The sequence below is a fragment of the Lissotriton helveticus genome, chromosome 11 (assembly GCF_964261635.1).
Source record: "Lissotriton helveticus chromosome 11, aLisHel1.1, whole genome shotgun sequence".
NCBI lineage: Eukaryota > Metazoa > Chordata > Amphibia > Caudata > Salamandridae > Lissotriton > Lissotriton helveticus.
The window spans coordinates 271,577,200-271,601,863 of record NC_136072.1 but is presented as its reverse complement, the minus strand read 5'-3'; the positions used below and the strand labels follow the sequence as shown (position 1 = coordinate 271,601,863).

Sequence of the window (24,664 nt, the reverse complement as noted above, 5' to 3'; positions counted from 1 at the left end):
ACTTCTTTTGGTTATGTTCTTAAGAAAAATTAGACCCTCCATCTAACGGTCCACAAGAATATGCACTAACTCAGTTCCTCTTGGGGCAAATGATTGATCAAGATAGAATTATGAAGTTTTAGATTCAGTGGTGTTGGAAGTGTTACAGAGAGTACACGCACTGTTTTTAGAAACCTTGAGGTTCGTCATACTATTTTGTTATACACCTGCTAATGTTGGCTCATATTTTGGTGATGCCGGTTCTTCGTCACTGGGGCTACCACTATATGTCCATTCCGAACAATGTGGCTGCCCTTGTATCATGATGTAAGCAGTGTGCGTTGTGAGTTACATACTTGCATGACCACCGTTATGCTTTGTTCCGTTGGTCCTCAGTTTCTCTTCTCAGTGTACTTCTGTCAGTATTCAGATTTGTCACTCATGCTATTGGAAGCAGATATGCATTGTTTAAGTAAATTTTTATAATTAAGTGTTTGCTGAATATTTTGATCTTATTTCATAGGCTTTGATTAAGTTCAAAAGCTATTTGTATTTTGAAGAGAAGGATTTTGTGGACAAAGCAGAGAAGAACTTGAAGCCGACTGTTGGAAGCAAAGTAAGTGCCTTACTTAGAAGAAAATGATGGTTTAAGGGTGCTATGTGGGTTAGATGATGCCAAGCTTTCTGAAAAAAGGCAGTCGACTGAGGCGGAAATTCAATATGGCTGAAGTGTTATTGTGGGTGTGTGGGGGAGGCAAAGTGGAGGTAGGGTAATAGGACACTAGAGTAATTGTGGCAGCTTATTAACCAGGAAGAGGGAATGGTTTTCATTGGGCATATAAGGGGCATCAGGTGCAGGTGACTGTGAAGAATACTGTCTTTGTTGATGGACCAAAGAAATATGGCTCTTGGCAAACAAACCACAATGGCTGCCTAAAGTGTGAAGGTGTAATAAAAAAAAACTAATTTTTTTGGTCTAGTGCTTTCCCTAGTAATGTACCTACAACTTTCAGTGCATCCTAGTTCCTGTAAAATAAGACCCCCCCCATCTACCTGCCCTCACTCCCTTCTCTCCCCCTCCCATTCCACTGCCTCCTTTTCCATTCTCGCTCTCTTCCCTCCAAATATTGAAACGAATAGTCCTTTTAGATGAGGATGTATGCAGTGCTTTTCATGTTTGATGCGCTAAAGGGGAGACTATGCCATGTTTAAAATTCATCCGCATAGGTTACCAACCTAGCAATATCTTTATTTGTACAGTTAACAGTGGTATCGTTATGCTGCTGGAGTGGGATAGCAAAAGTCTTTGTTGCTATCTCTTAGCAGCGACATGTTTTCATTAAGCACATAATGCAAATTCAATGAACTCTGAAGTACTCCATTGTATAATGGTCTCCCCAAGATGACAGAAAGGTGATCTGCAAAAGATATAAAAACATTGGAAGCTCCCAAGAACCATTCAACACTGAGGGGGATAAGGGGTCCTACAATACTAGAAGTGCCAACGCACAATCATCCAATATCTGCAAAGCATAAGATCATCTGAGGGTGATATGCCCTGAAAGGTATTCCATGTATACAGTATGCTACATAATGGGTATTTATTTTATTCTTCAGATTGTTTTCTACAAAAACGGTGTTAATCAAGGTGTGGCCTACCAGGATATATTTGAAGGTGTTTATTACCCTGCAGTCTCTTTGTACAGATGCTGCACCGTAAGTATACACTATTTCTCTGTAAACAAAGGTTCTCTGCCTCTTCTTAATGGGTAAATCTAAAAACTATGCTAGCAATGCTTCCTTTCATCAAACAGAAGATCCCTTGCAGTTTCTCTACAAAAATTGACAGTTGCTTAAAACATGGAAGAAACTGAACATTAAGCTTTCAGATAGAGCCGATTGGGATGGCAAATGTAAATTCCAATGTTTCCAAACTGCGCAATTGTATGTTGCAATCGAAATGAACAGACTACATTTGTGTTGTTAAAACGAAGGGTGTCATTTAGCTTCAGATTTTTCTAACTACTGATTCCTAAGATTAAACCCTGGTCGCCAGACTGGATCCTGACCATTTTGTAACTGTTCTCCCAAACACCAGTAGGTGGCATCATGCAGCTATGTTCAGGTTCCATAGCACCCCAGAAGTGATGGAGCAAAGCAGCATGTTTGTGCCACCCCTATGAAATGAGGTAAGTTTGTTTTCTTTTTGTGCCTTCAAACATGGATCCGGTGCTCTGCTCTCACCTTTTGATTACTCATAAAAACCTTGAACAGGGTGCTAGGGAACAATTTTCCCATCCAATGGCTGTGCCTCAACTGCAGGAAGTAGCTGTCGGTCGTGCACCCAGACAAGGTGTGCCTGTGGTGCATGAGCTCCTGATACGACTCAAAAGTAGTGTGGTTCATGTTCCCTGATGCTCCCGATTGGAGATTTAGATTCCGGAAGGCAAAGCTGTACGTCACCGAACACAAGAGGCCACGCTCTTCACCCTAGTCCTGCTCACTCTCCAAGTAACTTGTTCTGTCACAGAGCTGTCCCACAGCTACTTCACTTCTAGCTCCAAATCTTCGAGTGAGTCGACATCCAAGCAGGAGCACAAGAAAGTGAGGCAGGATTCGATCCCATCCGACCACTCTGATTCCAAAGAGAACATGCAAGGGCATCAAGATGTAAGTCTCATACCACAAGGTCACCTGCCACAGAATAGAGTCCTCGATTGGTCCAGACATACCCTGAGATGCACAGGCCATTGTTATCCTCGCAGCAGATTGAGGCCATGCTGCAAATTTTCAGTGCACTTTGAGGTCACTCATTCACACCTTTCGACCCCCCCCCAGAACTACAGGAGCCGCCAGTCCGATTACTGCAGGCTGTAATGTAATGCTAACTAAAATGCTAACAGACAGTCCCCTTGGGGTCCATTACCAGACCCTTCCCGAATCTGGTATAGACTTCCACTGTAGGCCCCAAGGTCCATACTGGTCCCCTGCCGCCCGTACCAAACCCGTTGATGATGTGTAGCCAATGTCCATGTCGAACTCCACATGGACATCGGCTCGGGCTTGAACGAGGTCACGCTATGAAATTAGAAAAGCACAACTGGTTGTTTGACTCTACACTTACTGCCACTACTGCCTCGCAATTATCAACAGAGCTCCATTTTTTGGGGGGGAGGGTTCTAGCTCTGATCCTGTGCCAATGCACCTCAAGATACTGATAAGGGGGACTGAGTAGGCTTGTTCCCTACATCATTTTATGAATGATGCCTTTAACCTTGATTTACATAACTCCAGTGTGCTTGATGGCTCAACGGAGACCATAGTTGCTTCAAAACTGCGCGCCTGAGCAGATGAGCACACGTTGATTTCTTGCTGCACAGAGACCAGTAAACAAACACAAGGAGAAGATAGACTGAGCTCTGAAACTTTTCAGACACTCATCCCCAGTCACAGATCTGGGTTGAATCCATCATCATTATTTAGCTCACTTAGCTAATTCAGTTCAAACCCAGCTATATGCAAATCAGTCTCGCCCCTGTGCCTCATAGGAACAGTCCAGCCCGAACTGCCAAGCCAAGTCTTCCCTGAACCAAAAACTAGCATCCTGGGACCGGTTTCTGGGTAACACCCCTAATCAGCCAGGCTAGCTTGAATCCAGTGGCAAAGTGAGCAAGGGACCCAAGTCTGGGCATACCCTGCTAACTTAGGGTGAACAAAGCAAACACAAGGGGATGATGGGCGGAGAGCTGAAACTTTTCAGACACTCACCCCCAGTCACAGATGTGGGTTAAATCCATCATCATTCTTTAGCTCACTTCGCCACCTCAGTTCAGACCCAGCTATATTCAAATCAGTCTTGACCCTGTGCCTCATAGGAACAGTCCAGCCCGAACTGCCAAGCCAGATCTTCCCTGAACCGGAAACAAGCATCCTGGGACCGATTTGTGGGTAACACCCTTCATCAGCCAGGCTAGCTTGAATCCAGAGACCATTAAAGAGCATGCACCACAAAGGATTCCTCTGCATTCATAAAGTGCTTCATTGGAGCTTTTGAAGTGCAGCCATGGTGATGAAGCTGTACTGCAAAATATATTTTTAAAGACTGGTTTTGTCTTCCAAAATGCTAACCAAGGCAGTGTAAACACCTGCAGTGAAAGACAGTCCTGAAGCATCATTGGAGGAGCCCAAAAGCTTTCACTGCTGCCAAGACCGATATGCCTCATACCTCCCCTCCCCTTCAGAGAATAAGTTGGGGAAATGTGGCATATCCCAGACATTACTATGTTTTGGAAGTTGGGGCATACATTCACCAGCCAGCAATGGCGGACGTGTGAGCGAGTGGCTCCGCACTGGCCAGACATTTATCTGGTGGAAAACGCTGCTTCCTGCCATTGAGAACATTCATAAGTGCGACCACTGGTTTCCTGAGGACCCGATGCCTCTGGAGAGACTTTGGTGCGGCGCCGGGTCCCGCCATAGATACTGGGACCTGCGTAGCTAATGGGGCAAGCCCAAGGAAAAGACATGTCACAGACCTGAGCTCCGGACTGATGCTGGGCTGCGGCGTTCGTGGGACCTGCGCCTGCGGAGAGAAGTACCCTTCTGCGCTGGACTTGAGCGACAATTGAATAGGCGCCTGAGGCATACCGGTGGAGACCCCAGAGTGTTGGTGTGGAGCTGGTGCGGCCAGTGGCATTGTGGGTAACTGGCTGCGCTGCGGCTGGAGCCAGGGCAGACTGGGCCTCCCTGAAGGACAATTTATTAACAGACAGGCGGACCTGTGAGGCGGCTCGTCTCCAGTGAAGTGTGGGACTCCCTCAGTGTTCTGCCCATGAGCAGCAGTGTGTGGCCCGTCGCAAGTACTGTTGTTTATTCCTCCTGCCGTGTGCGCCCTCCCCTGCCTGGAGCCCAGACCAGCCGAGTGGCAGCTGGACTGCAAAACTGGATGTCCCATTGGGGGTTGAAGGATATTTGAAGGATATTTGAAGGATATTTGAAGGATCCAACACAGGGACACGTGAGAATGCTCATTTTACACCCCAATGCACCAACTCCACACACGATTAGATGCCTTTTGGTGCTCCCCCACCCTTCGTGATTCCATATCTCACCCTCACTCTCACACTCACACTCACACACACTCCGATCACAGTCCATTGTTGTTGACATATCGGCCACACGGAGATAGGCCCCCAATACCAACATGGCGCCTTAATCCGATGTCCCTAGAAGATGTTCCATTTGCTGATGCCCTGCATTCACTTGTCTGGGACTATTTTGTTGATAATTGGCGTTCTGCTTCCTCTGTATTAATAGAGTGCAAAGCATTTAAGGTCGTGGTGCGAGGACATTGCATGGGACAAGCTGTGGGGGTGCGTAGGGAACTAGACAGCAAGTTGCTGGATAGAGAGGGAGAAATACAGGGAAGGCATGGCTTGGCAGTTCGGGCTGGACTGTTCCCATGAGGCACAGGGTCAGACTGATTTGCATATGGCCATGTCTGAACTGGGGTGGCAGAGTGGGCTAAAGAACGATGATGGATTAAACCCAGATCTGTTGACTGGGTGTGAGTGTTTGATTGGTTCAGATGCTCCGTCCATCACCACCCCCTTTTGTACCGCTTTGTTCGCCATAAGTTGGCAGGGTAGGCTCTGAGGTGAGTCCCTTGCTCACTTTGCCACTGGATTCAAGCAAGCCTGGCTGAAGACGGCTGAAATGCCAGAAACCGGTCCTAGGAGGCTTGTTTCCGGTCCAGGGAAGGCATGGCTTGGCAGTTCAGGCTGGACTGTTCCCATGAGGCACAGGATCAGACTGATTTGCATATGGCCATGTCTGAACTGGGGTGGCAGAGTGGGCTAAAGAACGACGATGGATTAAACCCAGATCTGTTGACTGGGTGTGAGTGTTTGATTGGTTCAGATGCTCCGCCCATCACCACCCCTTTTTGTACATGCCTAAAGAACACAGGCTGTGCCATGGAGAAGTCACCCCTCTAGCAGGGCATACTATACCACAGGTGAGGGCACAGTGACACGAGCACTGGGCACCTACAGTCTCTGTGCCATTCACATACATTGTAAGTGCAGTGAAGCCATTTTGAGCGCATGGGCTGAGGTTGTCATCAGGAACTCCCCAGCTCCATGGTGGCTTTACTGAAGACTTAGAGGTTTGGTATCAAACTTCTCCGCACATTAAACCCGCACTGATGCCTGTGTCTGATTTATTTTAAAGTGCACTCTGCAGGCATCTTAGAGATGCCTCTTGAAACATGACCATTCCTGGTGTTGTTCCTGACTGGCTACCAGCCATCTGCCACCACCAGACATGTCTCTGGACCCCTGAGTCGAGAGCCCTCCGCTCTCTGGGTCTGGAAACGAAGCACATCCTGAGCAGAGGTGTCATGCCTCCTCTCCCTGGATGGGCTGGGTCCATGAAGGGGGAGTTTCAAAGGCCAGCCACCTTTGTTAGCTACCACCAGGCTTTTGCTGCTATCTGCAACTGGCTCCCCCCGGTTTTTACCCCCATTTGGGCACAGGAACCGGCGGGAAAACCTAGCCAGGAAGAGAGGTGTGTCCACCTTTGCCATCCCCACCCTTCAGGTGGAGGAGGCGAGGTGAAGCACACATCTTGGTCACCTCCATCTTGAAGATAATGGGACTCATCCCATTAGGAGGAGTATTATGCCCCTCTCCCACTGAAGGATGGCATACGAGGGGGTGTTAACACCCCAAGCAAGGGACCCATTGTTCCTGACCTGCACACGCCTGTAAAACCCCTAAATCTAGTATTTAGGGGTGCCCCTGAACCTTACCTATTCAGGTTCGATCGACTAGAGAACGAGACTGAAGATAGTCGCTGCCGGACCGGAAACTGAACAGCTACAGGAAAAACTATGCAAGAACCCCGCCACCTGCACCCAATTCGACCACTGGACCAGCTGTACTTCCAGAAACCTTGCCTGACCTCCCCAAAAAATCCCGGAGACCCTGCAAAGTTGGCTAAAGTGCCCAAACTTTGCCAAAGTGGCAAGAGGCTCTTGTCCCCAGCGTCCGCTGGTACAAGAACCGCCACAGTGAGGACCGACACTTGGTGTTGATGTGATTCACTGCCACAAAAGAAATTCGACCGCAGTGGCAGAGGACCGACACTTGTGTCTATGAGACTGCCTTGCCAGAAGAAAAGCATCCCAGAGAGACTGCCTCCACGACCTCGAGGGCTCCTATCGGCCCCATGACCCTAGCTGTGCTCAGCTGGTGTCCGAGAGCCCGTAATCTCCTGCAAGTGGCACCGTCGGACTCCTGGCACCTCTTACTCTACTGCCCGACCGGGACCTCCCGGTGATGGTCTGACGGTGCCGGAACTCCTCCAGTCTAATTTCAGCAGCCTGCTGCCAGCGACCGTACCGGTAACTCTGTTGGCGGTCTGCTGAAAACCAAACTGCATCATTAGCATCTGAACCATGAGGGTAAATCTCATTGCTGATATCGACCGTCTTGAAATAGATGCTGAATCCCGCACCTCGAGGTGCCCCCAGTCCCCCACGACCGACGTTGCCCGCAGTATTGGCCTGAGGCCACCCGAAGACTAACTGACAGGTGGGTACTTACTTGTAAGTCCATCACCTGTCTTTCCCTCCACAGGCTTACATAGTGTTCTCTCTGTATAGCCTGAATGCTAAGTATTTTCTTTCCAACTGAAAAGTGTTCCTTCAAACACCAAACTTATCTACCTGAACATTTTTGATATTAAAAGTATTGCAGCTTACCTGTAAGTTAACCTTGGTTCTTAAATATATTTCAAAGTATAACTTTTTATACTTACCAATTGGTCTGGATTCAGTCTTTGAGTGTGTGATAACATTTCTTGCCTGAGTGGGTCAATAAATGCTTAACACCGCCCTCTGATAACTGCTCAACCACACTAACACAAATAGAGTTGTTAGTATTATTTACTTTAGCCTCTGCTATACCTCTGGGGATCCCCTGAACTTAGTACACACGATACCTCGCTTTGGTATAGTTTATATAGAGTCTGCTTCCTACACTCCTAGTCATGGTCACCGGAATTATGTGGCTTGGGAGGCCTAAATTATGTGGCAAGGTTGACTAAATTATGTTCCAAGTAAAGGTAAATCATGTGGCAGATTTAGTGATTGTATTGTTTCCATATTTTGTCATTTGTGCACAGGTTAACACTGTCTGGATAAATGGTTTACTACATTAGTACCAGTTTAACACTCCAATACAGCAGTAAGCAAACTGAAGGTGACCTGTCAATCTTTGCAAAGGGCCTTCTCCTGTGCAGGAACATGTGTTGCTTTGTTTCTAGTAAGGTTTGACCTAGAATAGAATCTGCAGATTATGCAGCAGATGACGGATTATGTGGCAGATCCATACATATGCGGAAAACGCTGCAGATGACCAAAGTTATAGACGTGACTGGTTCATTGGGAAAAATTATTTTAGATGCCATAGGTCTAAGCTATCTCATTGAAACGTTCTGACACCGTGAGTAGATCAGATTTATTGATTATGAAGCACACCGTGTAAAGCCAATGGGCCTTTAAGGGTTATTACTGCACCCTTTTAAAGATTGCAAATTATGTTGTTACATTATATCTCACGATTACAGTTTTTAGGCAAGGATTTTGGTGTTTATTACCCCTTTGACAAACCTTAGGGGCGCAAGATTTCACTGCATTAATTCTTCCTATAAACTCTTCAGAAGATCTGACAGACTTATTTGTCTGTTAGGATCTTTTATTTTAAAAATCATTTAAAAAAACCTGTTTGTCTTTATCTCTTTCTATTATTCATACGTATTATCTATACATAAATACAGGTAGGGGCTTAGGGTTAGCCATCGTCTGCCATGAGTCGATAGGATTGCCCTGCGAGTTACATTTCTCTGTGCACATCTTCCTGAAAATCAGTGCACTTCAGTGCCAAGGCTGGTTGGCCAGTCCTTTAGTTTTCCATTTTCTACTTATAGATCCCTTTTAATGTCCTTCCTTCTCCTCCTTTTTTAGGTCTCGCGCCTGCGATGCATATGGCGAAGCCATATGCGCATCGCGCAGGCGCGATACTATAGTTGCCGGGTCTGCTTCCCAGGAGACAGGCACCCGCATGCTCAGGAAAGTGATCGGAGCCGGCCACGCGCGTGCGTTCCCAATCTCCTGTCTCTCTGGTTAGGGCTCGCTGCGAAAAGCGTGTCGGAGATGGCGATGTGCATGCTCACGGCGACGTCTCCGCCGCGCGCCACAGCCCCATGATGATGGTGACGTCAGTGGACGCTCGCCGCCTCCGGCGGCTGCTGGGTGCAGGGCTGGCTGGCGGTCGCTGCTCCTGGACTCCCGGCCCTTGCTGGACTTCCTGTGCTCCAGCGCCGTGTTGCACTTCTTCTCCCCCGGCCCGCAATCCGCTGTCCTTAAGTTTTTACCACTTACACAAAAGCACTTTTCAAGCCGTCTCCTCACACAGAAGCTTGGACCACGTACAGGCTCGGCCGGAGCGCAGGTAGCTGACGCCTCTGCGGGGACTACCCCCGGCGTCCTCAAGTTATGGAGTCACACTGGACAGGGCGGTGCTCGGAGAACTTTTCACCTGCATGTGCGCTGCCCTCACTGTCTGCCACGGAAGGCTCCGTCTGCACAGCTCGCCACACCCTGCAAAAAGCCTTGGAGTGCTTTACATGAAATGCCACCACACTTTCTGCTAGGGTGCCCCTGCTCTGCGGCATGAAGTAGCTCACGATAAAATCGTTTCATTCCTGAACATGACTAAGTGTTTTAAAAAACCAACGTATTGTGGTTTAGCAGTAAAAGAGCCGTACGTCACAGTGTAGGTTGCAGGCAAATATTATTTGGGATCCCAGCAAACAGCACAGTTATTTATTGGAGGGAAATATTTCTTTGGGCAGACATGTTTGCTTTCACCACGCTGTGTTTATGTACACAGTGCATCTGATAGCAGCCAGCAAGAGCAGGGGACAGAAATGTCGCACCCCACAGCACACACATGGAGCTGCCTCTCCTCTGTTCAGACAGTGCTCTTGCAGCTATATAACACCGCCTTCATTTTAGTCTTTGAGCACTATTTACTTTATTGACTTTCTATTACTGCAGTCACGACGTGTTTGAATGTAAGCAAAGCACGCTGTGTCTGCAGTAATCAGCCGGGACAATGGCGGCAGGCATTCCAGTGCCAAAGGTCTCAATTCTTATTTTTACAAAGCCCTTTCCTACCACGCTTTTGTGGTCTCTCAACTACATAAATAACAGGTAGTACTACTGTCGAACGTGATGGCATTCAATTTACCAACCTAAGGAAGATGGAAGGCTGAAGCTGTCTTTAGTAGAATTCGACTTTGGTTTGCATGTCAGTGGCAGCAGCAGCTTCTTCGTAGAATCTACAAATTGTGATAGAGTTGTTTTTGTTTTAAGGAGACACATTTATTTTTCACCAGACCCCTTAACTTTGTTAACACAGCCGTCTATTTTAGTTACTTGAAATTCTTTGCACTTTAAGGAAGTGAGCGTGTGCCCTTATCTGTGTGTCATGCAACATGTGGCAAACTGAATCTTTTTGAAATAGCTGAGGTGTCTACATTTAAATCAATATTTAATTGTCACGTTGCCAATGAATGCAATAGGAAACAACCATTTACAATGCAGTAGGTCTCGCATTTACGCGAGTTTAAGCTATTGCCATTGGAAATGACAATGCCTTTAATTTATGTTTTAAAAACTAAAACATAAATAAAAGGCATTGTCATTTGCAATGCCAATAGCTCAAAGCCGCGTAAATGCGAGACCTATTGCATTGCAAATGTTATCTTCCGGTTTAAAACATGCTCCTCCTCCAAATACAGTGCTACCTTAGAATATCCCCAGGCGTCAGACTGGATCCGGAATTTTCTTTCGTCAGCAGTACCCCTGCGCGTCGGAAGGTGGCCTCGTGCTGCTCCGCATCCGTTGCTGGTGTCTTATTCGCCGAGATGACATCACAGAGACTACTTGGGCACCGCCCATGCACGCTGATGTCAGTTCTTTCTTTTTCGTGCCAGCAAGCGCAGATCTGGTTAGAGCTCGTACCCTAGTCACTTTTTGACTAACTTTTTTGAGACTTTTGTGTCTACTTCTCTTTTGAGTCTTTGACTCCTGGTACCATGTAGGGATGCCTGGGTTTAAATCTTGCGGGGCCTGTCGCCGTACGATGTCGGTGGCCGACCCCCATGGCATCTGTCTCTACTGTCTGGAACGTGATCATGACTCCCGGTCATGTTCCGACTGTCTGGACATGGCTCCGAAGGCTTTGCGGGAGTGGTCCTGTAAGCTGCTGGAGGCCCAGCAGTCGTCTCCGCGTCGCTCGAGGTCCAGGGGTCGATCGAGGGACCGACCACGGAGCCATCGTCATCGCTCCTCGGGGTCGAAGTGTTCATACTCCGTATCTGGTAAGAGACGTCATAAGAAGAAGTCGAAGAAGCGTTTATGTGCTCCGAAGAACCCCCGTCAGTCTCTGGACGAGGGGGCCAGGGGTACCTCCCCCGCGGCTCCATTGGAGCCTGTGAGTCCCGCGGCCTACCCACCTCATCCGGGTCCGTCTGCGGCTCCGGCCCAGGTGCAAGATTTTCTTGCTGCCATGGACCGCCTTTTTAGGCCTCGGGCTCCCGCCGGCGTGCCTTCGGGCCCCACAATCCCATCTGAAGGGCCTCCCTTGCCGCCGGCTCTGGCGCCTCAAGGTCCTCTGCCGGTGGCTCCGGCGCAGAGAGGTCCTCAGCCGGCGACTCTGGCCCCGGTGCCTCCCACGGCTCCGTTCCCGGCACCGCAATGAGTTCTGTTCATACCACCTCTGCCCTTTCCCTGGTTTACGGACAATTGTGCTCCAGATTGGGACCCTAATTGGAACATGGAGCCAGATCGGGGCCGTTCCCGACGCCGTTGGATCATTTATAGTTCGAGGCATGTGGGCTGCTGATTTTATATCTATGCATAGATCGCCGCCTAGTGTTGGGTCCGGATGATTGCACATTGTTGTCCTGGAAGAGTCTTCGAAGTATCACGAGATAGGTGGCTCCTCTCCTGGACTACAGTGCGCATGGGCATCTCCTCCATGCTCAGATTGTTTTTTTCCGCCATTGGGTTCGGATTTACTTCTTAACTCACGTTCGGAATATATTAGTTACTCTTTTTCGAGGCCAAAAGGCCTTAAGGGCGTCGGTATTGTCTTTCGTTCTGTGCCTTTTACCTTTCCAGTTCTTTGAACTAGACTTTGGAAGACTTTTTGCCTTTCGACACCAAAGGCCCCTCGACGGTCGACGATGGAACGGAGTCTGTTCAAGCGCTGCCCCGTCTGCAACTCGAAATATCCCCACATCGACGTGCACCCGGTGTGCAACAAATGTCTCTCTCCGGACCACGACGAGACCAGCTGCATGGCCTGTTCCAAATACAGGTCGAAGAAAACTCTCCGTCTTCGACGCGCTGCACGACAGTCGGCGCGAGAATTGGCACCAGACCCGGAAAACATCTTCGGTGGTGACGACGAGGAACATGTACAAGAAGAGGATCCGGAGCACTCGGATCCCGCGTCGGAGCCAGACTCCACCTACAACGAGGACGAGGGAGAACTCTACGTCCATGATGAAGACATTGTCGAGGTAGGAGACGACGTACAACCTATCGGAGCCGTCGACGACGACTCAAGCGAGGAGCTAGGCCCAACCGCAGTAGCGGGGCCCCATAGAGACTCTTCCAAGGCTCAGGTCGAGGCATCGCTGGAAGGCCTTAGCCAAGATCTTCAACACCGTTCTCTTGTCCCGCTTCAAAGCCCGACTAAGAACATTTCCAAAGAGCCATCGGTCGATCAGCCACTCTCAGTGGAGAAACCAAAAGACACTAAATCGAAACCGACACTGGTTAAAACAACCATCGGCTCGACGACTTCGGATGCTTCCAAGTCGAAATGTGCGCTCGGGGCCGAAAGGGGGCGTCAAACCGAAGATCGGATCGACTACGCCTGTGTCTACAATAAAACACGTCACGCTCCCGTCGACTTCCGGCTCCAAAGATGGCGACTCTTCCGAAGGACTCGAGGCCCAGAAGACCATCGATCCGAAGTTAAAGAAGCCGCTGTTGGTCAAGGCCTTCGACCCGAAGCCGAAAGTCGGATCGAAAGACCCTACCGCGTCGAAACACAAGGGCGTTCCTGCTGCGCAACAACGGCTCGAATCGACGCACAGCCTAAAACGCACTGAACTGTCGAAGTCGGTCGAATCGAAGACAACGCCTCCATCGAAGAAAGTCAGTCCGTCGCCGATGCTTACGGCGCCAATAAAGTTCGGACTACCCCCGACAGCACAGCCTAAACCTGTTCAACATGCACAGGCTACCGACTCTTCCAAGTCGGCGTCGGTTGCCGCAACCACTCCGCCTCGGACGAAAGACGTTGTATTCCAGCCACCGTCCCACGACAACCAGTCGAAGCTCTACATCGACTCAGAATCAGGTCGACTCACCGTTTACAAGCGTAAAATCAGGCCTGAACGCCTATGGAACATTATAGGATACCACTAAAGAAAGAGACTCTACCACCTCTCCTATTCTTTTTGAGCCCATGCAATCATATGGTCAGGACTATACCTACTCTCCCATAAATGTCACTGAGGATGTGGAGGAAGGGGACAATGAGGACCAGTTTAACTATCCCATTGATGGAGGCGCTAGGGGGCGCACAGCGGGATGGCTGAGTAAAAACGCAGCTCCGCCGGACGGCTTGGATAACGCTGTCTGAGCCGGTCGAAAGCATCCCCCCCGCCGCAAACCGAAGATTAAGTGGTATGAATGCACCCAGCACCAGATGCAGCGCTTGTGGTGACCACTACATCGAGTTTCATGCCAAAAAACAGCGCTGTAAGCGGAAGTGATCGAAGCGAGTTAACAAAATGGCGGACACCGCTGCGAGGAACAGTCAGACCATCGAGGCACTGAGCGCCCTGGACCCCATAGGCGGATTATAACAGCAGACTTAAGGTAGAGGACATCAGCACGGCGGATGACTGGGGGAATTATACAGTAAGGAGCGTACAAGAAATAATGATTAAAACGATGCCCGGCTCCTTTAAGAGACTCCGGTCTCTAGAACACAAAATGGCGGCGCCCATCGGGATTGTGCAAGCCGCAGCTGTTTGACCCGGGATAGCGCTGTGCAGGACTGTCTGCGAGGTGGGACAGGATCTAAAAATAACGCGCTGCTGGCAGAGGGTTGTTCGCTAGGATCGGAGCAGCCTGGACACATCTGAGGTGCGGAGCTTCACTGCACCTAACTCTTTTGGGGAAAAGGGCGCGCAGACGCGGGAAGATCGGCCCCTGAATTGCATACGGGCCCAGGTACTGTGATGTGCCGATCGCCATGGGAGCAACACCGCTCCAGATACATCTGCCTCTGCTTTGGGTACAAGCTGTTTCCCGGTTCTGGATGGTGTGACTGCGCGATAACGGTGGGCTGCCAGCCGAATTTTGAATACTGCAAGCACGGACAGGCCACGTAAGCACACGTGTGCTGCTGCCCACTGCCTAGTGTGACCACCGAAGCAGGTAACGGATATAAACATGGATAAGTTGGTGATGAGGGCGGAGGGACACTTCTCCTCGTGATGTTGCAGCCATTACCATGGGCAGGAGCCAGTTAAGCATCGGTGGATACACGCGCCTGCTGCCACCCACACGTAAATGAACAGATCCACTGCCCCACCTTTGGCAGGTGGCATTACACATAGCAAAAGAGACGAACACCCTGCCGGGAGAGGTATAATGAGGGCGCTGTCATAAAGAGGTCTGTCGCCGCACCAGCACACGATCAGCAACCCCGAGAGGCTACGACCCACAGCGACATTTTACTTATGGAAAAGGTGCGCTACTAGGAGACACAACCGGCCTGCTAGACCCGCGTCGTTGCGCTCGTGCTACAGCGCAGAGGTGATTCCACGCCGAGAAACCATCCAACCGTGCCAAGAATTACGCTCACTGTGGACTACCGACCAAATGGGGGATAAAAACGCGAAGGAGAGAGCTGGCGAACCTTTTGACTGAGGTGTGCCCCACGATTGCCGCAAGGGGACCAAAGGCGGCGGCAGCAGCTAGAACCACCAGATTCACGCGACAATCAACGGACAAGCAACCGTCTGAGGCTCTTACAATGGGAAAGCCAGATAAACAACAACAAAAGATTTCCTTTGAGAATAAAAAAGCGCCAAAAATCACCGAACAATCGCCTGAGGGAGAAGGGGCACCGACTATGGAAGCTACCTCAAACGTGGAAAAGATACTACTGTCAATACAGTCGAATGTCCAGGATATCAACGGTAAACTGGATAACCTAACATGGACGGGATGTCCGACAAGCTCGAGAAACATGGCGAACGACTGGAAACTGCCGAAGCCAGGATATCATCGGTGGAGGATGAGGCGCATGCTACGACCAGCAAATGTACTGGCATGGAACGCGTCCTAGAAGTGATCAAAGCAAAGGAGGAAGAGTTGGCAGCTCGCTCCAGAAGAAATAATGTACGCATCACGGGCCTACCAGAGTCGACCAACACGGGCAAGATGGAGGTCTACATAGAACAATTGTGCAGAGACATTTTTGGTACGGAGGCCTTTGTGAGAAGTTGGCCTGGTATATGATGCTCACTCGTTCTAGTGATCACCTTGTACCCTGCCAAGCAACCCTTATGGTGCAGGTTGTAAAGTCAACCTTGTAGACAAGCTATCCTAGGGGTAGCATGGACTAAGCAGTCTTAGGCTAAACTCTGTAAAGGCATGTGAAGCAAGCTGTTTTACCATATACAATCCCTTGAATACCAAATGAAAGGACACCACACAGATATATATTGAAAATATATATAGATTTATTTCTACAAATAACCCTGATACTCTTTATGAGCACAGAAGCAAATGCGTTAAAACAAAACACAGTTTAAATACACAAAAGTTGCACAATTATGGATGAGCCCTAGGGGCCATCTAAACCATATACTAAAATAGTGGTATAAGAACCACTATGGGGAAAGTGAAGAGGCCTAGGGCCTGGGGAATCGCTGGAGCTGTTCGGGACTAGCAGTGAAGAAGTCGGGAAAGGCCCGCGGGACTCGGGTGCAGTGCGGAAAGTGCACGCTTTACCAATGCAATGTCAATGGTGCGTAAAAGTTACAAAGTTAGTTAAAAAGGAACCTTCCGAGTGACCTAGAAGGATGAAACTTTAGACACAGACACTAGAGGTGTGTACCAGTGTGGGAACACCGGCGGAGCTGAGTTACCTCACCCACAGGAAGCGGGTGCATAGGGTCGAAGTAGTGTCGGGTTTCGTCACGCAGGTCGATGGTGCTTGGAGCTGAAGATGCTGCAGGTGGCTCGATGTGAAGAGTTCCGGTGGATCCAAGGGTGGATCTGAAGAGGTGACGACCTGAAAGCAGAGGGGACAATGTTCAAGGTCACTAGCCAGTGACTACCGTGGAACCAGATTGGAACCAGGCGATGTCGGGTGCAAACAGGTGATGTCGTGTAGCTTCTCTCTGCAGCCACGTGGACACGAGGGGTCGAGGACGTCCAGGAGTCGGTCACGAGCTGTCCCACGCAGGCTTCTCGCTGTTGGCGGTGTCGGCAACTTGATTGGAGCAAACAGGCCTTGGCTAGTGCAAGCCACGCAGGAGTCGAAAAAGGCTTGTTACTCGGACCAGCAAGGTCAGAGCAAATGCTCCTTTTTACAGGAGCGAGGGCAAGTCTGGAGCAACCAGACCCGCAGTGTAAGTTGAAGGTTTCGTCGCCAAGATGGCCGCTAGCCACGTGGCAAGTGGACGGGATGGCGCGTCGAGTGGCACAGTGCAAAAGGGGCCCCACGCAGATCGTGGAGATGCTGGGGGGCTGATCTTTGGTGCAAGGGCTGCTCGAGGTTGGGGCTTCTCAAACCCCAAAGCACAGCGTCGAGGGTGCCTCTGATGCTGCGCAGTCAGCGTTTCGGGGGTCTTCCAAGAGGTCCGGTCCCACGTCTCTCGGTGCCTCCACGGGTCCCTTCTTTGCAGGGACTGTGGATCGGGCAGTGAAAAGTCTGGGAGTCTGGGTCTTGTCAGGCTCTGGGCTCCGGCTCCGGCGGCGGCAAAGCAGACGTCGAGTTGCTGGTTGGTGCCTGTGTTCACAGGGTGGTCACTCCTTGGCCACAAGGGAGATTCTCTTCCGTCTTCTGTGCAGCAGAATGTCGAAGTCCAGTCTTCTTCTGTATTTCAAGTTGATTCAGGATGATCTGAAGTCTCGGGACACAGCTCCCACTCTTATTCGAATCTGGGGGGCCGGATCACCTACTAGGTCCCTCCTCTGGGTGGAACTAGGAAGGGGGGTGGTTACACCCCCTTTCCTTTGTCCAGTTTCGCGCCAGGACTGGGGCTGGAAAGCCCCAGCACCGGTTTGAACTGGCCTATGCACAGGGACACCTTGTGTGCCCCAGGCATGTCTGATTCTATTCAGCCCTGTCCTACCCAATACACAAAATCCTGTCTGGGGTGGTGCTAGCACCTCCCCAGGCAGGAAACCCTTTGTCCAAGCTGCCCTCGCTGGAAGGACTCCCAGCAGCAGGAGGTCAGACTTGTGTCTGTGGTGGCAGCATCCATTTTGGGATGCTAAGGCTCTGTTTAACTTTAACCGGGGTTCAGGCTAGGTACATGTCGTGTCCCTCTAGAAGGGTGGAATGCTACCCCCGTCGCCAGAACTGGCGAGGGGGTAGTATTCCAATTTGTATGACACCTTACTCGACATGTTTTGATAAAGCCAAACCCAAGATAGCATTTAACCGCGAGGTTCATAATGCACTTAAGAGTATATGGTATGGCAATATCATGAAACAGATAAAGGACATGGTTCCGAAAGCTGCAGACAGGCTCAGCTCATGCCAGAGCACCATCTCACATATTTCCAAGCACTCTGCCTCCAGGATTGATGAGGCCTTCCATAGGAGTGACTGATAGGAACATATGTGTCCATTTTAGGTTAGGTATAGGCATACTACACCTAAGTAAGGGGTGGTTACACCGACTTACCCCAGCTGAGTGATCAGCCAGTTGTGTCAAATATGGAGGCCAGGCCAGGGGTGGCACAATACATGCTGCAGCCCCTGGTAGGCCTTGGAAGCACTTATGCCCTGGGTACCTGTGTACACTGTTATAGGGGCCAATAAGGTGAACCAATTCCAATTTCGTTATGCACCTAAAGTACATGGGTAACAATTTAGAGAGAGAACAGCAGGCTGTGGGTCTGATTAGCAGGCCCACAGCCACATTAAGTCATAAACCAGTGAAGCAAAAAGCAAAAATTTGGGGTGACCATAGGATAGCAGACCCTACTCTCCTACACAACCCCCCCCCCCCCAAACGCAGGGACATTAGACTAACCTTGACCAGTTGTGTCTTCATGTTCTAAGTGGAAGTACCTGGAGAGACCATCTGCATTACCATGGTCAGTCCCTGGGCGGTGCTCCACTGTAAAGTCCATCCCCTGTAGGGAAATGGCCCACCTGAGCAGTTTGGGGTTTTCACCCTTCATCTGATTAAGCCATAAGAGGGGCTTATGGTCGGTCTGAATCTTGAAGTGAGTGCCAAACAAATATGGTCTCAACTTCTTCAGGGCCCACACCACAGCAAAGGCCTCCCTCTCAATGGCTGACCAACGTTTCTCTCTGGGGGTCAGCCTTCTGCTAATGAAAGCAATGGGCTGGTCTTGACCATCTACATTAAGTTGTGAAAGCACAGCTCCCACTCCCAACTCAGAAGCATCTGTTTGGACAATAAACTCTCTTGAGTAGTCAGGACTCTTCAGGATAGGTGCAGAGCACATGGCCTTCTTCAGGTCATCAAATGCCATCTGACAGTATTCTGTCCACTGAACCTTTTTGGGCATCTTCTTGGATGTCAGATCATTGAGGAGTCACAATGGACCCATAGTTCTTAACAAACTTCCTGTAGTACCCAGTCAGGCCCAAGAAAGATCTCACCTGAGTCTGGGTAGTTGGAGGAGTCCAGTCCTTTATGGTCTGAATCTTACTCTCCAGTGGTTGAACTTGGCCTCCACCCACAAGGTGGCCCAAGTACACAACCTTACTCTGCCTTATCTGGCACTTGGTTGCCTTGATAGTGAGGCCTGCCTTTTGCAGAGCCTCTAGCACTTCCTTCAGGTGGACCAGGTGATCCTCCCAGGTGGAGCTAAAGACAGCAATATCGTCCAGATATGCTGCACAAAAGTCATCCAACCCAGTAAGGACTTGATTCACCAACCTTTGGAAGGTGGCAGGTGCATTTTTCAAACCAAAGGGCATCACCACAAACTGGTAATGCCCACTGGGGGTAGAAAATGCTGTCTTGGCTTTAGACTCCTCAGCTAACGTGATTTGCCAGTAGCCAGCTGTCAAGTCAAATGTGCTCAAATACTTGGCAGAAGCCAATTTGTCTATGAGCTCATCTGCCCTTGGAATTGGGTGTGCATCTGTCCTGGTGACAGCATTGAGTCCTCTGTAATCCACACAGAACCTCATCTCTCTTTCCATCTTTGGTGTGAGGTTTGGGGACCAGAACCACTGGGCTAGCCCAGGGGCTCTCTGAAGGCTCAATGACCCCTAACTCCAGCATCTTTTGCACCTCAGCCTTGATACAGTCTCTGACATGGTCAGGCTGCCTGTAAATTTTGTTCTTTACAGGAAGACTATCACCAGTGTCCACCACATGGGTACACCAGGTTCGAGGCATGTGGGCTGCTAAATTCTTATCTATTGCATAGATCGCCGCCTAGGGTTGGGTCCGGATGATTGCACATTGTTGTCCTGGAAGAGTCTTCGAAGTATCACGAGATAGGTGGCTCCTCCCCTGGACTACAGTGCGCATGGGCATCGACTCCATCCCCAGATTGTTTTTTTCCGCCATTGGGTTCGGATGTGATTTCGACGTCTCCTGTTCGGAATCGATAAAACAACTTTTGGAGGCCACACGGCTTTCTTTACTTCGTCGGTATTGTTAGCGTTCGGTCTCGTGTGTACTCCAACTCTTCGAGTCGGATAACTGTGGAGTCGGGTGACTCTTCGGTCATCGAGGCCCTGTCGACGCAGCAAGACCCAGACGACGCTACGATGGAACGAAGCCCGTTCAAGTACTGTCCCGTGTGCGGATCGAAATACCCACACATCGACGTGCATCCTGTATGCAACAAGTGCCTGTCGCCGGACCACAACGAGGCCAACTGTATGGCCTGTTCCAAATTCAGGTCGAAGAAGACGCTCAAGATTCGGCGCGTGGCGCGCCTCGAGGCCCAGCGATCGGCACCAGCGCCTGTCGACATCTTTGCAGACCCCGAAGCAAGCAAGAGCTTCACCTGCAGATCTCACCTTCATCGGCGGAGGTCGAGGCAGACTACGGGGAACCCATCGAGGGCCTGGACCTGTACGAAACCGTCGAGGAGGTAGGGGGACGACTAGGGAGTTTATGGGGCCGTGGAAGATAGCTCGGAGGAAGAGCTATGCCCCGTGCGTACAATTACTAAGGCTCAGGTCACGGGATCGCCACTCGGCCTTACCCACGACCTTACTCCTCGATCCTCGGCCCCGCCTCCTGGCCCGGCTACGGACACGACTACGGAGCCTCCATCTCACAAATCGAAACCGAAACCTTCGGAATCGAAAACTACAAAGATGGCCGATACACCATCGACACCGAAGACGTCTGGGACTGCATCGGCGCCGTCGTCTTCGGAGGACTCGAAGCCGAAGAAGGCTGTCGAACAGGCTAAGGTACCGAAAGGGGCCAAGGAGACCAGCTCGAAGAAGATCGTCGAGCCAGTGTCGTCTAAGGTAGTCGACTGTCGAGACTCCTTCAGCAAAAACTGCCGCACCAACAGGCACGCGGACAGTCGAAACGGCGTCCGCAAAGGGCACCGAGCCGAACAAATCCGCTGCTCCAAAGTCAGCGACGTCGACGACTAAGGCCGGGACGGGGGACCGGAGCACAGCTGTCGAAGGTGCATCCGCGCCTCCGCCGCACAAAGACATATCGTCGACGCATGGATCTTCCCCTGTGGGTGGACAGAGATCGTCGGTCGGCTCGACGAAGCCATCCGCTTCGTTTACAAAGCAAGTCACGGACTCCCTGAAACGAATAAAGGAGAAGGCGTCTGAGCAGAAACCACACTCTGTGCCGAGGCAGAGTGTTCCACTGGACAAGACTTCGATGCCGATCCTCTACACTCTACCGCCAAAGGTGGCGCGGAAGGCTTTTGCACCTCGTACGGTGACCGAGGAATCAGTGGCTCAGCTAACGGGAGGTTTTGGTCGACCACCCTTGCCTGCCGAACATTCGGAGCAGTTTCTCGACACCGACACGGGTAGATTAACCCTCTACAAAAGGAAAATTACAGCACAGCCTGTAGAATCCTATGTCATCCCTCTAAAAAAGAAAAGGCCTGCACCAGACACGCCGGACCTTGTTGAACCCATCCCTCAAGGGCCTGGGAGGAGTCCTACACCTTCACCCACTGGATCCAATGGGGATGAGGGTGACCAAGATGAGCAGTATAACTTCCCTGAAAATACTGACCCTGATGAGCAGCAAGAATCATGGATACACTCTGGTGATCAGGGGGACCAACAGCTGGTCAGTGACCCACATCTGTATGGTGTTAAAACTTCTCCAACTGAAGACTCTGCGGCATTTAATGCCTTAATTGAACGGGCAGCTTCAAACCACAAAGTGGAGATGCATGCCGACCCAGTGGAAGTAGACTTTTTATTTGATACTTTTTCCGCATCAGAAAAAACGGTGAAGACACTTCCAATGCTTAAAGGGGTTCTCAAGCATGCCACAGACATTTTCAAGGAACCCGCCAGAGTGGTGAACCCACGTATTGAAAAGAAATACAGGCCGGCACCTGGTGACCCTACTTATATTCGGGGACAGTTGCCTCTAGACTCTTTGGTGGTCTCCAATGCCCGCAAGAGGGCAAATTCACAGACAACGGGTGAAGCTCCTCCCCCGGACAAAGAGTCTAAAGTGCTGGAGGCAGGGGGCAAAAGGGTGGCTGCGCAGGCAGCCAACATATGGCGCATTTCTAACACTCAAGCCCTGTTAGCCAGGTATGATAGGGCGCACTATGACACCTTAGAGCAGCTCTTACAACACCTTCCAGACCAGTTTAAAGAAGGAGCTGAGATGCTGATACAAGAGGGCAAGCTCATTTCTAACGCTGCGATTAAATGTGCGCTAGATGTTGCTGATACAGCTGCAAGAGCAATAAACACTAGTGTTATGTTAAGGCGTCAGGCATGGCTCCGCATCTCAGGGTTCAAGCCTGAGATACAAACGACTATCCTCAACCAGCCCGTCAATCCAGACAGACTGTTTGGCCCAGAGGTTGATACCACCCTCGAAAAGATAAAAAAAGATACTGAAACGGCTAAGTCCATGGGGGCGCTTCAGTCTCGGCAATACAGAGGGAACACTTTTCGTCGCTCAGGTGCACGGGGTGTTGCCAGAGGACACTTGGCACAGCAGTCGCATTTCAACAAGGGAGGCACCCAGGCCTCGTACCCAAAACAGAATAGAGGTGGTTACAGAGGAAACAGCGCAAAGGGCAGAGGCAGAGGCAACCATAATTCCCGTTCCTCTGCTGCCAACAAACAGTGACTCCCTGTCACTGCCCCCCGACCATCCAACACCTGTCGGGGGGAGACTCCAGCAGTTCCTGCCAGTCTGGAAATCCATCACCACAGACAGGTGGGTCAGGAAACTTATCCAATACGGCTACTGTTTAGAGCTCACCTCCACTCCACCCAACATACCCCCAAGACAACGTCCTATGTCAGCAGAGCACTTGCACTTATTGCAGCAAGAAGTCCTGGTGATGCTGCAAAAAGGCGCGATAGAGCTCGTGCCGATGGAGGAAGAAGGCACAGGGGTTTATTCCCTGTACTTCTTAATCCCAAAAAAGGACGGCTCGCTCAGGCCCATTCTAGACCTACGCCCCCTCAACCTGTACATACTCTCAGAACATTTTCACATGTTAACACTACAGCAGGTTCTACCATTGTTAAACCAGGGGGACTTCCTCGCAACCTTGGACCTCAAGGATGTTTATTTTCACATACCACTCCACCCGTCCCACAGAAAGTACCTCAGGTTCACCATACAAAACAGGCATTACCAGTTCAAGGTCCTGCCCTTCGGGGTAACCACTGCCCCCAGAGTGTTCACGAAGTGTCTGGCGACCGTGGCGGCGCACCTCAGGAAACAAAACATACATGTCTATCCTTACCTAGACGACAATGTGCAATCATCCGGACCCAACCCTAGGCGGCGATCTATGCAATAGATATGAATGTTAGCAGCCCTACATGCCAAGAACAGATGCATACTGGTAAGTAGCATATTCATTAGTCTGACTGGGTGTCAGGGAGAACATATGTCGAAATGACTGCAGAACCTGTCTACAGTCATGTTGCTGATGTTCAGTGAGGCTGCCATCTAAGGCCACACCATCAACTGAGCCATCCTCAGGATTCTGAGTCAGCAGGTCTGGGAGAGGGTCACTCTCTTCCTCCTGCCCCTCATCTGTAGCCATGAGCAAGCCCATGTCTCTCCTGTCAACATATGCTTTCAGCCTGTTAACATGGAGCACCCTGTGGGGGCTCCTGGGAGTTCCAAGGTCCACCAAGTAGGTAACCTCTCCCTTTTTCTCAAGCATTGTATGGGGTCCAGACCATTTGTCTTGGAGTGCTGCTGGGGCCACTGGCTCCAACACCCATACCTTCTGTCCAGGCTGGTACTCAGTCAGGACAGCCTTTTGGTCATGCCAGGCTTTCTGTAATTCCTGGCTAGCCTCAAGGTTTTTGGATGCCTTCTCCATATACTCAGCCATCCTGGAGCGGAGACCAAGTACATAGTCCACTATGTCTTACTTGGGCTTTTTGAGAGGTAACTCCCATCCTTCCCTCACCAGACACGGGTCCTCTTACAGGGTGTCCAAACAACAATTCAAAGGGGCTGAAGCCAACACCTTTTTGTGGGACCTCTCTGTAAGCAAACAGAAGGCAGGGCAGAAGGATATCCCATCTTCACCTGAGCTTCTCAGGTAATCCTTTGATCATGCCCTTTAGGGTCTTGTTGAATCTCTCAACAAGCCCATTGCATTGTGGATGATGGGGAGTGGTGAACTTATAGTTGACACCGCATTCCTTCCACATAGCTGTCAAGTATCCTGACATAATGTTTGCACCTCTATCAGATACTACCTCCTTAGGAAACCCCACTCTGGAGAAAACTCCAAGTAAGGCCCTGGCCACAACAGGAGCTGTTGTGGTCCTAAGTGGAATTGCCTCTGGGTACCTGGTGGCATGGTCCACCACCACCAGTATGAATCTGTGCCCAGATGCTGTAGGGGGATCCATTGGTCCAACAATGTCAATCCCTACCCTTTCAAAGGGCACCCCCACCACAGGTAGTGGTATCAGGGGGGCCTTTGTGGTACCACCTGCTTTGCCACTTGCTTGGCAGGTTACACAGGAGCGACAAAACTCCTTTGTATCTTCTGACATGTGAGGCCAGTGAAAGTGACAGACAAGTCTGTCCCATGTTTTGTTCTGGCCTAGGTGTCCTGCTAAGGGAATAT

General features: G+C 50.3%; 1 protein-coding gene across 4 annotated transcripts in view; it reads left to right on the top strand.

Moving 5' to 3' along the window:
• Nucleotides 1-24,664, top strand: part of ASH2L (ASH2 like, histone lysine methyltransferase complex subunit) — a 271,360-nt gene that overhangs the window by 172,926 nt on the left and 73,770 nt on the right. For all 4 annotated transcript variants that reach the window (XM_078668167.1, XM_078668168.1, XM_078668170.1 and 1 more), the window contains 2 exons: nt 503-595; nt 1,597-1,695. In XM_078668167.1, the coding sequence (XP_078524293.1) occupies nt 503-595; nt 1,597-1,695 (192 nt within the window). The remainder of the gene's footprint in view (nt 1-502; nt 596-1,596; nt 1,696-24,664) is intronic.